This window comes from Hyla sarda, chromosome 9 (assembly GCF_029499605.1).
Source record: "Hyla sarda isolate aHylSar1 chromosome 9, aHylSar1.hap1, whole genome shotgun sequence".
In the NCBI taxonomy this organism is placed as follows: domain Eukaryota; kingdom Metazoa; phylum Chordata; class Amphibia; order Anura; family Hylidae; genus Hyla; species Hyla sarda.
This window is the reverse complement of record NC_079197.1, coordinates 9,071,963-9,088,006: the sequence shown is the minus strand read 5'-3', so window position 1 is coordinate 9,088,006 and position 16,044 is coordinate 9,071,963. Positions and strand designations below refer to the sequence as shown.

At 44.4% G+C, this 16,044-nt stretch overlaps 1 protein-coding gene across 1 annotated transcript; it reads left to right on the top strand.

Moving 5' to 3' along the window:
* The first annotated feature begins 6,331 nt into the window (after positions 1 to 6,331).
* LOC130290636 (organic solute transporter subunit alpha-like) lies at positions 6,332 to 15,648 on the top strand. The gene is made up of 7 exons (XM_056538529.1): positions 6,332 to 6,552; positions 6,739 to 6,890; positions 6,984 to 7,057; positions 9,415 to 9,570; positions 10,401 to 10,512; positions 11,512 to 11,764; positions 14,510 to 15,648. The coding sequence occupies exons 1-7, from the start codon at positions 6,489 to 6,491 to the stop codon at positions 14,968 to 14,970; spliced, it is 1,272 nt and encodes a 423-aa protein (XP_056394504.1). The 5' UTR covers positions 6,332 to 6,488; the 3' UTR covers positions 14,971 to 15,648.
* Positions 15,649 to 16,044: the final 396 nt, after the last annotated feature.

The window sequence follows — 16,044 nt, the reverse complement described above, 5'->3', positions numbered from 1 at the left end:
CGGCTGTCCTGGAGGGGAGCAGAGGCGGCAGGATGAGGGCCCAATATTACTGAAATGTGTACAAATAATTGCAAGCCGTATATAACGATAAGAGACATACAGAATGGAGAGGAGGAGGTGAGGGGAGATGTACGTTATTCAAAAGACCATCCATGTGCCAGGAATTAGGTCGATCAGTGTTTCTCCAACCATGGTGCATCCAGCTGTTGCAAAACTACAACTTCCAGCGGGCATGGTGGGAGTTGTAGTTTTGCAACAGCAGGAGGCACCCTGGTTGGGAAACACTCATGTAGGTATTTGATCTCCACGAGAATACAACGTGCAGCCTCAGGATTCGGGCCTGTAACTGGATACAAGAGTTTTGAGATTTATTATCGGTTTCTTATGGTCAGAACAGAACGAGAATGGATGAAAATTTAGGAGAGGAAACTCCTAGTGAAGTCAGTGGACTGTACTGTATTGAAAAGTATTCATCCCCCGTGCTGTTATCTTCACCTGATTGATGATGGCGCCGGTGTGTATTAGGTCCAATACAGGTTAGGTCGATTATTACCGGCATTGGGGGATGTACCCGAATCACCTATACATTTAAATAAAGTCATTTTTGGGATTGGCTATGACCCCCCCCCCCCCGCCCCCTCATCTTCCTTCGCCCCCTCCTGTATTTCGACATGTTTACTATTTGTTAAATCTTTTTACTTTGTTACCTCTTTGCTTCTTAACATGTGTTTTTTTCTCCTGCACCCGGTGTCTGTGTTCTGGGAGATTCTGGGAAAAAATAAAAGAAAGTCATGGAATGTATCCAGGGAGAACGTCCTAAAATACTAAAAAGCAACATTGGCATCAGCTTTTTCAAACAGTAGGCATCCAGCTGTTGCAAAACTACAACTACCAGCATGCCCGGACAGCCAACGGCTGTCCAGGCATGCTGGGAGTTGTAGCTTTGCAACAGCTGTAGATGCACTGGTTGCAAAACAATTTACAATTTTTTTTTTTTTTTTTATCAAAATCCAATTTTTGCCTCATGCCGATCCATAATTCTGGACCCGTACACAAAACTGCCCAAAATGTATTAAACCATGTACATCAGCTTTCTGCCTTCTAAAAAGAGGGGAATAAAAAGGTGCACAGGCTGCATTTTGCACACAAAAAAGTGTGACTGATTTTTATTTTATTTTTTAAATAATTTTTTATTTCAAAAATGTTTTATGTTTATTTTATTATTATTTATTATAGTTAATTTTATTTTTACCATGAGGGTCCCTCCTGCAGCCCTACAGATTTACTACAATTTATGCCAAAAATTATCAATTGTAGCAGAAATCTATGCACGCTCATAGCTGCTATAGATTTCAATCTTTGGCGCCCGAACCGCCACAGGTGCAAAAAAAATTGTATTGGCTGCGCCAGTATTTACTTCAGGTATAAAAAAAAAATCCATGTGTATAATGCCAGTATGTAGTAAACCTACGGTGAACTCAGGGTTATCTGGGAGTAGGAAAACATAGATGCTCTATGCCAGAAACAGCACCACTCTTGTCCTACAGGCTGTGTGTGGTATTGCAGATCCGTTCCATTGAAGCGAATGGAGCAGAGCTGTAATATCACACACAACCTGAAACCTCGCTGATTTTGGAAGAAAGCATCTATGTTTTTCTACTGTGTTCGCACACAGTATTTTGGACCTGAAGCGGAACCAAAACATAAAAACTATCATAGAAAGATTTGCACCATTTTTTGCGTTTCGGACCCACTCTTGGGGGGAGATTCATCAAAACCTGTCCAGAGGAAAAGTTGCCGAGTTGCCCGTAGCAACCAATCAGATCGCTTCTTTCAATTTTGAAAAGGCCTCTGAATAATGAAAGAAGTGATCTGATTGGTTGCTATGAGCAACTCAGCAACTATCCCCCCCCATCCGGTTTTAGCAAAAAATACTGAGGGAAATTTATCAAAACAGTGGTGCAGTTGCCCATAGCAATCAGATTGCTTCTTTCATATTTCAGAGGCCTTTTTAAAAATGAAAGTAGCGATCTGAGTGGTTGCTATGGGCAACCGGTCTACTATTCCTCTACATGGGTTTTGCTAAATCTCCCCCACTGTGTGTGAATCCAGCCTAACATTGCAGCATTAATATACTGAGAATTTGTCTCACAATGTGACCATCAGGAACTTTTAAAGAAGTGAAAATATTCCTACAAAAATGGAGGTGGTGGCGACACAGAAAACATGGCCACTTACCTTGTAAAGAGTTCTGTCGGTCTTGTCCCCTGTAGGCGAAAGCAGCACAGATTAAACCAAATTCCAGAAATGTATCTGACCATCATTGCAACACCATAAAAACCCAAATCCCCACTAAATCTCCATCTTTGAGTCGTCCTCTTGTATCAGGTTTTAAGTTTGCTCCTGGGAAAGCTGAGTCACAACCAATATGGCTGCCATCACAGCACCCAGCTTTCCTAGAAAGCTACACAGAAAACCTGCCCAATGACACCGTAATGCTCCAATCTTTCCTTGTAACATTGCACATCCCACATACTTTGTCATAAATGCCGTGCAGGACTCTAGGAAAGTTGGGTGACCAGTCTTTATGGGAGATATAGTAATAACCATACTGGTTTTCCAGAAGCACATTTAGCGTATTTTTCCTAACCAGAGTGCCTTTAGACACTGGAGACACACTGGTAAGGAATCATAAGCAATATGTTTGACAGGAGGTTGTTACACAATGGTTTTAACACGACCCCCAAAATGTAATTTTGATGTCTATGAGGGGACCCCATATTCTAATGCCCCTCAAATGTTATGTCCATTTGACTGTAGTGATTTGTCCCAATTGTTCGTAGCTCTTCTGTAACCCCCTCTGGATAGAACTGTCTGTATGGGGGCCCTCTCTGGATGGAGCTGTATGGGGGCCCTCTCTGGATGGAGCTGTATAGGGGTTCCCTCTGGATGGAGCTGTCTGTATGGGGGCCCTCTCTGGATGGAGCTGTATAGGGGTTCCCTCTGGATGGAGCTGTCTGTATGGGGGCCCTCTCTGGATGGAGCTGTATAGGGGTTCCCTATGGATGGAGTTGTCTGTATAGGGGTTCCCTATGGATGGAGTTGTCTGTATAGGGGTTCCCTATGGATGGAGTTGTCTGTATAGGGGTTCCCTCTGGATGGAGCTGTCTGTATAAGGGCACTCTCTGTATGGAGATGTCTGTATAGGGGTTCCCTCTGGATGGAGCTGTCAGTATAGGGGTTCCCTCTGGATAGTGCTGTCTGTATAGGGGTTCCCTCTGGATAGTGCTGTCTGTATAGGGGTTCCCTCTGGATAGTGCTGTCTGTATAGGGGTTCCCTCTGGATAGTGCTGTCTGTATAGGGGTTCCCTCTGGATGGAGCTGTCTGTATAGGGGTTCCCTCTGGATGGAACTGTCTGTATAGGGGCCCCCTCTGGATGGAGCTGTCTGTATAGGGGTTCCCTCTGGATGGAGCTGTATAGGGGTTCCCTCTGGATGGAGCAGTGTGTACAGGGGTCACCTCTGGATAGAACTGTCTGTATAGGGGTTCCCTCTGGATGGAGCTGTGTAGGGGTTCCCTCTGGATGGAGCAGTCTGTACAGGGGTCACCTCTGGAAGGAGAAGTCTGTACAGGGTCCGCCAGTTATGATATTCTGGACTTAGCTTCCCATTAGGTTGGTGTGCCCACAGTCAGCTATAGATGTGAGGTTGGCATTGCCCACTCACCCACCACAACTTACCTTTTCCCTCTAGCATTTTGCCCCAGTGGCCGGGTTTGTACGGTTGAGTGTGAGGGTCTCTGTGTACTGAGCACACACGTCCTGGCACCACCCACATTTATTCCCTGAATGCCCCCACAGTGCCCGAGAGAGAGGGCAGATTCCAGAACCGGGCAGAGATTCTGCATATTCAGGGAGAGATGTGCTGAGCCAGGCAGAGCGGAGCCATCCCCTGAACCAACCGGTCCCCCTCCCTTAACCCCTGCATGGCCAGATGGGCTAGTCACACCACTGCCAGGGCTTCTATAATTAATTGTTATCATTATCCATTATGTGTTGCTTCTTATTCATATGTACAATGCTAACCATAAAAATATATTAAAAAGTACAGTAAAATGTAACTGTGCTGTCCTGTGCTCTGACCCTGCAGTGTTGTCATAGGGACACAGTAGATTTTGATGCACACATATAGATGACACTACTATGTGGACATTGAAGTGGTTGGTTGGTGCAGGTCCCAGGTCTACAGATTGCCTTTTGGGGTTTCGTACGTTGCAGACACTAATAAACATAAAACACACCTTACTATACTCTGCTGCAATAACAACACGGTCATAAAAAAGCAATAATGGCAGTATACATGGGGTCACGCAGTCAGGGTGTAACCATAAACTCACACGTTGCAGGGTTATTAATTGATAAGTGTTCCCTAACCAGGGTGCCTCCAGCTATTGCAAAACTACAACTCCCAGCATGCCCGGACAGCCAACGGCTGTCCGGGCATGCTGGTAGTTGTAGTTTTGCAACAGCTGGAGGCAACCTGGTTGGGAAACACTGACATAGATGCTTTATTTCACAAACAGCGCCATCCTTATCCTCAGTTTGTGTGTGATATTGCAGATCAGTTCCGTTAAAGTGAATGGGGCCGAGTTGTAATATCACACACAACCTGTGGACAGATGTGGCGCTGTTTTTGGAAGAAAGCAACTATGTTCTTTTATCTTCTTATTTTAGGAGGGTCTCTCTACCCACTTGAGGCAGTGAGCGCCATTAAACTTAATAAACTTTATTTGGAACACTTTTTGAACAATTTTCGGTAGAAGGACTATTGTAGCTGTCATAGACTTTATTCAATGGATCTTGTGAGTTAAAGGGGTACTCCGGTGGGAAACAAATGTTTTTAAATCAACTGGTGCCAGAATGTTAAATAGATTTGTTAATAACTTCTATATAAAAATCTTAATCCTCCCAGAATTTATCAGATGCTGTATACTCCACAGGAAGTTGTGTAGATCTTTCCAGTCTGACCACAGTGCTCTCCGCTGACACCTCAGTCCATGTCAGGAACTGTCCAGAGTAGGAGCAAATCCCTATAGAGAACCTCTCCTGCTCTGGACAGTTCCTGACACGGACAGAGGTGGCAGCAGAGAGCACTGTGGTCAGACTGTAAAGAACTAACAACTCACTTATACAGTGATCATATTTGGGGTGATCTGATTTACAGTGATCATATTTGGGGTGATCTTATATACAGTGATCATATTTGGGGTGATCTGATTTACAGTGATCATATTTGGGGTGATCTGATTTACAGTGATCATATTTGGGGTGATCTTATTTAGAGTGATCATATTTGGGGTAATCTGATTTAGAGTGATCATATTTGAGGTGATCTGATTTAGAGTTATCATATTTAAGGTGATCTTATTTTGAATGATCATATTTGAGGTGATCTTATTTAGAGTGATCATATCTGAGGTGATCTAATTTAGAGTGATCATATTTGAGGTGATCAAGAGTGATCATATTTGGGGTGATCTGATTTAGAGTGATCATATTTGTGGTGATCTTATTTAGAGTGATCATATCTGAGGTGATCTAATTTAGAGTGATCATATTTGAGGTGATCAAGAGTGATCATATTTGGGGTGATCTGATTTAGAGTGATCATATTTGGGGTGATCTTATTTAGAGTTATCATATTTGAGGTGATCTGATTTAGAATGATCATATTTGGGGTGATCTGATTTACAGTGATCATATTTAGGGGATTTAGGGGTCATCTGATTTAGAGTGATCATATTTGGGGAATTAAGGGTCATCTGATTTAGAGTGATCATATTTGAGGTGATCTTATTTTGAGTGATCATATTTGAGGGGTAATACGATTTAGCGTGATCTGATTTATAGAGTGATCATATTTGGGGTGATCTTATTTAGAGTGATCATATTTGGGGGTGATCTCATTTAGAATGATCATATTTGGGGTGATCTGATTTAGAGTGATCATATTTAGGGGATTTAGGGGTCATCTGATTTAGAGTGATCATATTTGGGGAATTAAGGGTCATCTGATTTAGAGTGATCATATTTGAGGTGATCTTATTTTGAGTGATCATATTTGAGGGGTAATACGATTTAGCGTGATCTGATTTATAGAGTGATCCGATTCGGAATGAGTTAAGGCGGCTTCCATCCTAATCGTTGTATAGTCTTTATAATGCATCGATGGAATAATCATCAATGGAAAATGGGTGTGGATCATACCTGCACCAGGTAGATGTCACCTGTGGACTTCAGTCAGTTACCTGGACGCCCATATACGACTCCATCAATGATTAATGCGCGAGGCCGGGAGCATCCTCAGGAGTCGTAGGAGATCTCTGGATCCAGGAAAAGAGGAGGAGGCCGACTCTGGAACTTGGGAGAGGCCGCCCAGAAAAGATGGATGGCTGAGAAGAAAAACAGGGAAGACGGACACTCGCCACCATGAAGGGGTCCAACTGTTCGATGGACGGGGGCAATTTCCCCTTGTCCTCCGAGTTTTTTCAAGGTAGTATCAACCTTATAGATAAGAGCATAAAGAGCATAGAGTGTGCCTCCAGCTGTTGCAAAACTCCAACTCCCAGCATGGGCATGCTGGGAGTTAGAGTCTTGCAACAACTGGAGGTCCATGGTTTGGAGATCACCGATCTATAGCGTTGGGCCCTACCTGTATTACTGCCCTTTTGTGTCACAGTGATAAAGAAGGACCTGTGGATATTCCTCGTTCCCGTACTGGTCGGGTGCGTCCAGTTGGCTTTATTCCTGGAGGAGATGGGATTTTTCCTGCGGAATATTCGGAGCACGCGGAGGACCTGTCTCTATCTGTGGATTCTAGGAGTATATCCGGTGAGGACTGTGTCATAACGGAATATGATCATGGCGGATGCCAAACTACGTTCATGGGTTAACATTACCATTTTTTATTTTTGTTTCGGCCAGGTATACTGCATCTCCTCCATCATAGGAATGTACATCCCCCGCTCCTCCGCCATCTGTAACTTTGTGGCTTCCATGTAAGTTCTAAACAATCTCTGAACAAAGACATTTGTCAATACTAACATTGACGCTCAGTCCCCCCCCTGGCAGCGGCGGTTTGTCTCCCTGAGAACCAAAGTATCGTCATGTCGATTTCCTGCATACCCATTCAAGAACAGCGCCCCTAGTGGTATATTTATTATGCAGAATAGAGATGAGCGAACTTACAGTAAATTCGATTCGTCGCGAACTTCTCGGCTCGGCAGTCTCCTAGGACTGTATCCACCTTTTACAGCCCACCGGAGCACCTGAAAGCTGAACTAATTTATGCAGCAAAAGTCATCAACTGCCGAGCCGAAAAGTTTGTGACGAATCGAATTTACTGTAAGTTCGCTCATCTCTAATGCAGAATAAAAAATAAAAAAAAATTTAAATTCCAATTTAGGCTGCATTCACATCTCGTTTTTGCAATACGATTCCCGTATCAGGTTTTTTGTTAAAAAAGCGTAAGTCTCAAAACCGGACCGAACCGTATACAACCGTATATACCTCTGTACGATTTTAATCCGTATACGGTTTAAAAACAAATGTCCGGTTGCATATGGTTTAATAAGTTTTTTTTTGTTGTTGTTTTTTTTTACGGATACGGCTTTATGTTTGTCCTTAATTAAATAAAGAACAAATAATTGTTCTATTTGTGTGAAGAACTTTTGGCGTGCACTGCGCATATGCAAACTGCAAAACTGTATTGTTCAAACTGGATGTAATTGGACGCACATACGGTCCAGTACGGTTCCCATAGACCACCATTAAAAAAAAAAAAAAAACGTATACGGGTTGTATTCGGTTTTTCACCTGGACATAAAACTGTAGTAGACTATGGTTTTGTGTACGGGAAAAAAAAATGATAAAACCGTAAGTGATGCAAAACGTACACAACCGGATGCTTCGGTTGGCATACGATTTTCAATAAAATGTCTATATATGCGGTTTGCAATACGGTTCCATACTGAAACTGGATACGGGAACCGTATTGAAAAAACGAGATGTGATTGCAGCATTTTACAGTCTAGTTTTTGGTGGGAAAAAAGTTGCAAATCTTTGTCCAGTTAGTCAAAAAGTGCAATGCATTTAGCCTTGAACCTGAATGTGGTGCGACACGGATAGCTTTTCTTTTCTTTTTGCAGGGATCGGTGATTTATCAAGTGCGAATGCAAACAAAAATTGGTGCAAATTTTCGCGCAAGGCGCCTCCAAACAAATAAAAAGTCACCTCCAAATAGAAATAAAAAAATAAAAATGTACGCCAGTCCAGACATGGCTTTGATAAAAAAAAATGAACGTTAAACAGACATGGCTTCGAATAAAGCTGTGTGGGGGAGATTTTATCAAAACCTGTCTAGAAGAAAAGTTGCTGAGTTGCCCATGGCAACCAATCAGATCGCTTCTTTCATTTCTGAAAAAGTCCTCTCAAAAAATGAAAGCAGCGATCTGATTGGTTGCTATGGGCAACTCAGCAACTTTTCCCCTGGACAGGTTTTGATAAATCTCCCCCCCTGTGTGTATAAAAGTTGCAAGATATTGCGCAATGGGTAAACCATACAAAATGGTGTCCTGGAGGAAAATTTCAGGAAATGTGTACCAGTACAAAGGGGGAGATTTATCAAAACCTGCCCAGAGGAAATGTTGCCCAGTTGCCCATAGCAACCAATCAGCTTCCTTCTTTCATTTTTAACAAGGCCTCTGCAAAATGAAAGCAGCGATCTGATTGGTTGCTATGGGCAACTGGGCAACTTTTCCTCTGGACAGGTTTTGATAAATCTCCCCCTTTGAAACTGTGTTATATGCCCTGCAACCATTTTATAAATTTGGCGCACGTACACATTAGCGCCAAACAAATAAAAAAAACTGTTCACCTACACTAATGGTCTCCAAATGGTGGACCTCAGTAAAAGAACATAGTTGCTTTCTTCCAAAAACAGTGCCACACCTGTCCTCAGGTTGTGTTTGGTATTACAACTCGGCCCCATTCACTTTAACGGAACTGATCTGCAATATCCCACACAAAATGAGGATAGGATGGCGCTGTTTGTGAAATAAAGCATCTATGTCAGTGTTTCCTAACCAGGGTGCATCCAGCTGTTGCAAAACTACAACTACCAGCATGCCCGGACAGCCGTTGGCTGTCCGGGCATGCTGGGAGTTGTAGTTTTGCAACAGCTGGAGGTCCGCCGTTTGGAGACCACTAACATACACCAACAACCATGGCGGTCTCCCATGGAAACTTCCTAGAAGGGCAGCCTATGCCCAACAATATGCTGCCAGTCTAAGCCTATCTGCCAATATGACTCCTACATGGGCACGGCCTCTTCTTTACCATTCTTCTTTATTTCTAGATATCACTCCATAACACTATGGAAGTTCTTGGACCTTATCACAGATTTTTTCGGCGGTAAAGCAAAAATGTTAGAAATGCTGGGAGGTCAGACTGTCGCCCCCAACCCGCCACCTTGCTGCTGTTGCTGCTGTTTTCCCAACATTGTTGTGAGCAGGTGGGTACATTACACTGGGGGCATCAGGTGAGATATTGGGGGAAAGTCTAGGGCAGTGGTCTCCATAGTGTGGACCTCTAGATGATGCCACACTACAACTCCAAGTATGCCTGGACAGCTGTTGAGGCATGCTGGGAGTTGTAGTTTTGCAACAGCTGTAGGTCCACAGTTTTTGAGACCTAGTTTCTAGGTCAGCGGACCTACAGGTGTTGCAAAATTACAACTCTGTCTAGGCATGCTGGGAGTTGTACTTTTGCAACATTTGGAGGGTCTCTGTCAGTGTTTCCCAACCAGTGTGCCTCCAGGTGTTGCAAAACTACAACTCACACAATGCCTGGACAGCCAGAGGCTGTCCAGGCATGCTGGGAGTTGTAGTTTTGCAACATCTATAGGCACCCTGGTTGGGAAACACTGGTCTAGGTAGACCTAGAGTGAGAGAAAATCCCCATAGAAAACCTTTCCTGCTCCAGACAGTTCCTGACACAGACAGGAAGTTGTGTAGTTCTTTCCAGTCTGACCACAGTGCGGCCACCTCTGTCTGTATCAGGAACTGTTCAGAATAGGAGCAAATCCCTATAGCAAACTTCTGCTGCTCTGGAAAGTTCCTGACACGGACAGAGGTGGCAGCAGAGAGCTCTGTGGTCAGACTGGAAAGAACTACACAACATCCTGTGGAGCATACAGCAGCTGATAAGTACTGGAAGGGTAAAGATTTTTATATAGAAGTAATTTACAGATCTGTATAACTTTCTGGCACCAGTTTATATGATAAAAAAAAAAAATTCCTCCTGAGTACCCCTTAATCCAGGCTGCAATTTTTTCTGTCTCAGGAGTACGCTACGGTGGATGAATATTGCCGTGTACCAGCTGTCAGTCGTGCGGACCCTTCTGTTTTTCATGGGCCTCATTCTATGGACAGATGAGAAGTATGACTATGGGGATGTGAGTATTAACACATGGGGAGATGTCACTCCGTTATTACAGCGCCTGAATTGGTCAAGTGACAAACTGGACAACGCTACAGGGTCTGATGGGTTGGTGTATCTCTAAAAAAAACAAATGAGTTATCAAAAGACAGCTGACTCAGGACTGACCTCCTCTGACACACATTTAGGGTAGGGTCACACATACAGTAACAGATCCGCATCGTATTTTACTCTGCGGATCCGCCGATCACCCAACCCTATATTGTGCCTCCAGCTGTTTCCCCTCGTGTCTTGCATGCAGCGGCAATGTGGCGCTCTGAGCAGCCACATGGGCCTGCGAGTCGCTGCGTGTCTCTGTGTACTCAGACATCGCGGAGCGGTGACTCGCAAGTCCCTGTGTGGCTGGTCGGAGCGGCGCTTTACTGCTGCGTGCACAACATGGGGAGGGGGAACAGCTGGAGGCACAATATAGGGTCTGGTCATTGGCGGATCCACAGGATAAAATATGCTGCGGATCCGTTATGTGTGATCCTATCCTAAAGGGGTAATCCAGGAATAGAAAAAGGGAGCTACATTTTTTTTCTCCAAAAACAGCACCACACCAGTCCTCAGGTTAAGCTCAGCTCCATTCACTTCAATGGAACTTTGCTGCAAAACCACACACGACCTGAGAACAAATGTGGTGCAGTTTTTTAAAAGAAATCAGCTCTGTTTTTTTTAATGCTGGACAACCCCTTTAGGCATGGTAACTTGCAAAAGTCCAGCTGCTGGTCACATGACCAAGTTGGAATAATAAAAACGCATGGATGCGACTGTGCTGGAATGAAACAGATGGCGCTGTACAACTAGTAATAATGAGTGTACATGATATGGGCAAAAAAGGGGGTTGAAGTGCTTCTTTAAACTAGTACAAACCTTAGTATTTATAATGGCAAACAAGACAAGCCAAAAATGTCTGTACGTGAAGATGTCCATTGGCTCTGGGCCATCTTCAGATCTGTTTTCTGACTTCCAGGTGGGCTACACCAACCCCAACTCTTACATCAACATCATCACCAGCCTGTCCACGTTCCTGTCTTTCTATGGCTACCTACTCTTCTACAAAGCCACCAAGAAATCCCTGGAGGGCTATAAACCAAGGTCCAAGTTCATCTGCATCACTCTGGTTCTGGTCTTGTGCGGGGTACAGAACGGGATCCTAGAAACCATGGCAGCCCTGGGCGCCATTCCTTGTGTACCTCCCTTCACGGTGGAGACACGTTCGCAGAGTAAGTGCCAGATTGTAAGTCTCCATAGAATAGGCAAAACAATGGTCACCGAATTGTGGATCTCCAGCTGACACAAAACTACAAGGGGCATGATGGGAGTTGTAGTTTTGAAAACAGCTGGAGAGCCACAGGCTGGGAAACAATGAAAAAAGAATATCGGACTATGGCTACGACTAAAATCAAGCAGTATTTACAATACAGTGCGTCTCCAGCTGTTGCAAAACTACAACTCCCAGCCGTTGGCTGTCCGGGTATACTGGGAGTTGTAGTTTTGCAACATCTGGAGGGCCACAGTTTGGACACCACTGCCCTAAGGCTATGTTAAACAGCAGAATTTCCGCTAAATAATTCCACAGAAAATTTCTAATTTGCAGTAAATTTCTTCTAAAGTTTACTGCATATTGGGGGAGATTTATCAAAACCTGTGGAGAGGAAAAGTTGCCCAGTTGCCCATAGCAACCAATCAGATCTCTTCTTTCATTTTTAACAAGGTCTCTGCAAAATGAAAGATGCGATCTGATTGGTTGCTGTGGGCAACTTTTCCTTTGCACAGGTTTTGATAAATCTCCCCCATTATGTTCAATGGAATTCCACTGTCCCATTCACACAGCAGGGAAATTCCACAAAAGACCTGTCTTTAAAGGGGTACTCCACTGGAAAACATTTTTTTTTCAATCAACTGGTGCCAGAAAGTAAAACAGATTTGTAAATTACTTCTATTAAAAAAAATCTTATTCCTTCCAGTACTTCCACAGGAAGTTCTTTTCTTTTTGAATTTCCTTTCTGTCTGACAACACTGTCCATGTTAGGAACTGTCCAGAGCAGGAGCAAATCCCCATAGCAAACCTCTCCTGCTCTGGACAGTTCTTGACATGGACAGAGGTGTCAGCAGAGAGCAATGTGGTCAGAAAGAAAGAAAGAAAATTTCTGTGGATAACAGCAGCTGATAAGTACTGGAAGGTTTATGATTTTTTTAGTAGAAGTCATTTACAAATCGGTTTAACTTTAAGGCACCAGTTGATTAAAAATAAAAGATTTTCCAGTGGAGTACCCCTTTAACTCCACAATGGAATCCCGTTGAAGTCAACGGGGCTTGGAATTTTAGCAAAATTCTGTGTTTTGAGCACAGAGAAATACCGCTGGAATAACATAAAGCTCAGAAAAATCCAGGCTGATTTTCTGTACAGAATTTGAGCGGAATTGAAGAAATTTCTCAGTGTGAACATAGCCTTAGGCAATGTTCAGACGGTGGAATGTCCGTACTGAAAATTTCCAATGCGGATATTCCACCGACAGTGGAGCGCCGGCAGAACAGGCTGAGGCTAGGACTGTTTGGAAATGCGCAGTCTCATAGACGGCAATGCATTTCCGTGCAGGCTCTGAAGAAAGAATAGACAGGTCTTCTTTCTGCAGACTCCAGAATTGGAATCAATGGAACTCTGCTGCTGTGGAATGACTGTGCGGAATTCTTCTGCAGAAATTCCATTGTGTGAACATAGACGAGTGTTTCCCAACCGGGGTGCCACCAGCTGTAGCAAAACTACAACTCCCAGCATGCCCAGACAGCCAAAGGCTGTCCGGGCATGCTGGGAGTTGTAGTTTTGCAACAGCTGAAGGCACCCTGGTTGGGAAACATTGACTTAACCCCTTTAAAGAGTACCTGTCATCAAACCATATTTTCTAAACTAACTCAGACTATATTCCCTAACTACTCCTAACACTCTCCTGGCACTTAAAAAAAAAAAAAAAAAAAAAATTCTGAGCTTTAAAAAGCTGGGTATCATACCTTTCCCCTTGTTCACATTGTGTTAGATCCCAGCAGGAGAAAGTGGGCGTTCCTCAGTAGGTGTGAAGTCACTGAATCCTGCGAGAGCTGTGCCCCGCATCCACTTCCTGAGTTTGGTCTCCTGCCAGGCCAGGAGGAGACCAAACTAAATGTTTGACTTGCGCAGGGAACAGAACAGAGCCACCTAGTGGCCGTTTTTTTCAATCACATTAAAAACATATAAAAGGATGAGAATTTTAACAGCAAGTAAATAGCAAATTGTCTTATAATTACAAAAGGAACAATATATTAAAAGTTTAGTTTAGGGACAAGTACTCTTTAAAGTCTCAGACCTACAGACCATTCAATGAACAGTAAGGGCGCAAATTAAAGGAGTAGTCCAGTGGTGACTCAGTGGTTTACAACTTATCCCCTATCTTAAGGATAGGGGATAAGTTGCAGATCGCGGGGGGTCAGACCCCTGGGGCCCCCCGCGATCTCATGTACGGAGCCCCGACAGCCCGCGGGAAGGGGGCGTGTCGACCTCCGCACGAAGCGGCGGCTGACACGCCCCCTCAATACAACTCTATGGCAGAGCCGAAGCGCTGCCTTCGGCAATCTCCGGCTCTGCCATTGAGATGTATTGAGGGGGCGTGTCAGAGAGATCGCAGGGGGCCCCAGCAGTCGGACCCCCCGCGATCTCAAACTTATCCCCTATCCTTAGGATAGGGGATAAGTTTTTCACCACTGGACTACCCCTTTAAACCTAAAGTTGCAGATATGTAATTGTCAATGATGGATAGATGGAAGTCACAATTTAAAGGAGAACTATGGGATATGAAACTTATCCCCTATCCCCTCTATGCTGGGAGTTTTAGTTTTGCAACAGATGGAGACACCTTGGTTGGGAAACGCTGACATAGCCCAATACTGACAATACAAATACGATATCCATTTGGACTCTTCTTTGCTTCCCACAGCCATCTACAATTATTCAGTCACTATGGAGATGTTTTTCATCAGTCTCTTTGCCCGCTATTGTTTCCGGAGAGTGGAGCCATGTTCAGAAGATGAGCCAATGACCCGGGAAGAGATGCAGAATAAGTCCTCTCAGACCACCCTGCCAGACATATGCAGCCTCTCTGAGGAGGATGGGATGGGCATCAACGCCGGCTACATGAGCGAGGGAGACGAGACGCTCTGCCACATTGAGCACGCACCGCTGGACAAGTACGACTTCATGCAGGACAGCAGCATGGTTCTGCCCAGACGCAGTATGGTCAAATCTCAGTCACGGGACACAAGTATAGAATTAGGAAATATGACACCGACTCCTAAAGAAACCTACGAAGCAGCAACACCACCAGCATCAGCCAAGGGTGGACTACAAGTACAAGCACAGATAAATTATATCGGCATCAATGACGCAACAGTTGTCTGAAGGCCAATCCCGTGGGACTGAGGACCAGACAGAGACTTCTGCCCCAGAGACACGATAGTTGTGGCTGCAGCTATAAATACATTTGACTAATACCTTTCCTGTTCGGGATTATTAGTTATTTTTACTCTCCATATAAACTAATGAGGGTTTTTTCATGTCGGTAAGGTTTTCTTTCTCCTCGTGGAGACTGTTAGCTGGGACAGGGAGTCTCAGACCATGTTCACACATCGAAATTTCCATGACGGATTCCGCATTGGAATTCCACACGGAGATTCTGCTGCAGCAGAGTCCTGTTGAATTCAATGGGATTCTGCTGCTCTGTGCACATGGAGGAAATCCTTTGCCAGATGTTTCCGGCACAGAAATTCCAATTTCAGTGTCCGCAGAAAGAATGAACACATTCGTTATTTCTAAGGACTTAGCACTTAATGCATAGCTGTCTATGAGACAGAGCTTTTCTGTGCGGTAGCGCAGATTCTCCGTACAGATATTGCGTAGTGTGAACATAGCCTTACAGGCCAGGCAATGCTTTCTGAGAAAAAGGGTATGCAAATTATCCATGCTCAAGAAAAAAGAAAATTGTCTCTCTAGTGCCACCTATAGGTAGTTACCCTGCAAGTCAATGGGATTATCATATAAACCAGAATCTCCAGCGAAACGAACACTCGCCTACCTATATACGGCTAACTTGGGTTCTTGCTCCCCGTCAGTGCAGGGTTAGGCGCTGGCTGACTGGAGAGGCCTCTGATGTAGTGTCCGGGAAGTCTGTTTTGCTTTTATTCTCTAGATAAGGCTGCATTCACACTGCGGTTGGAGTGTATGGCTCCCAGATCCAGCTGGGGGAGGGGAAAACCGTGCGCTCCCGTACCCCAGCCGGACTGGCGCCAAACTCCATTGACTTTAAATGAGCCGACCGGAGTCAAACAGTGACTCTGGTCGGCTCATTTTTGCCCTGTATCCGGTTTTGTGACCGGACCTAAAACCGTAGTTTACTGCGGTTTTAGGTCTGGTCACAAAACCGGATACGGGCCAGAAAGGAGCCGACCGGAGTCACTGTTTGACTCCGGTCGGCTC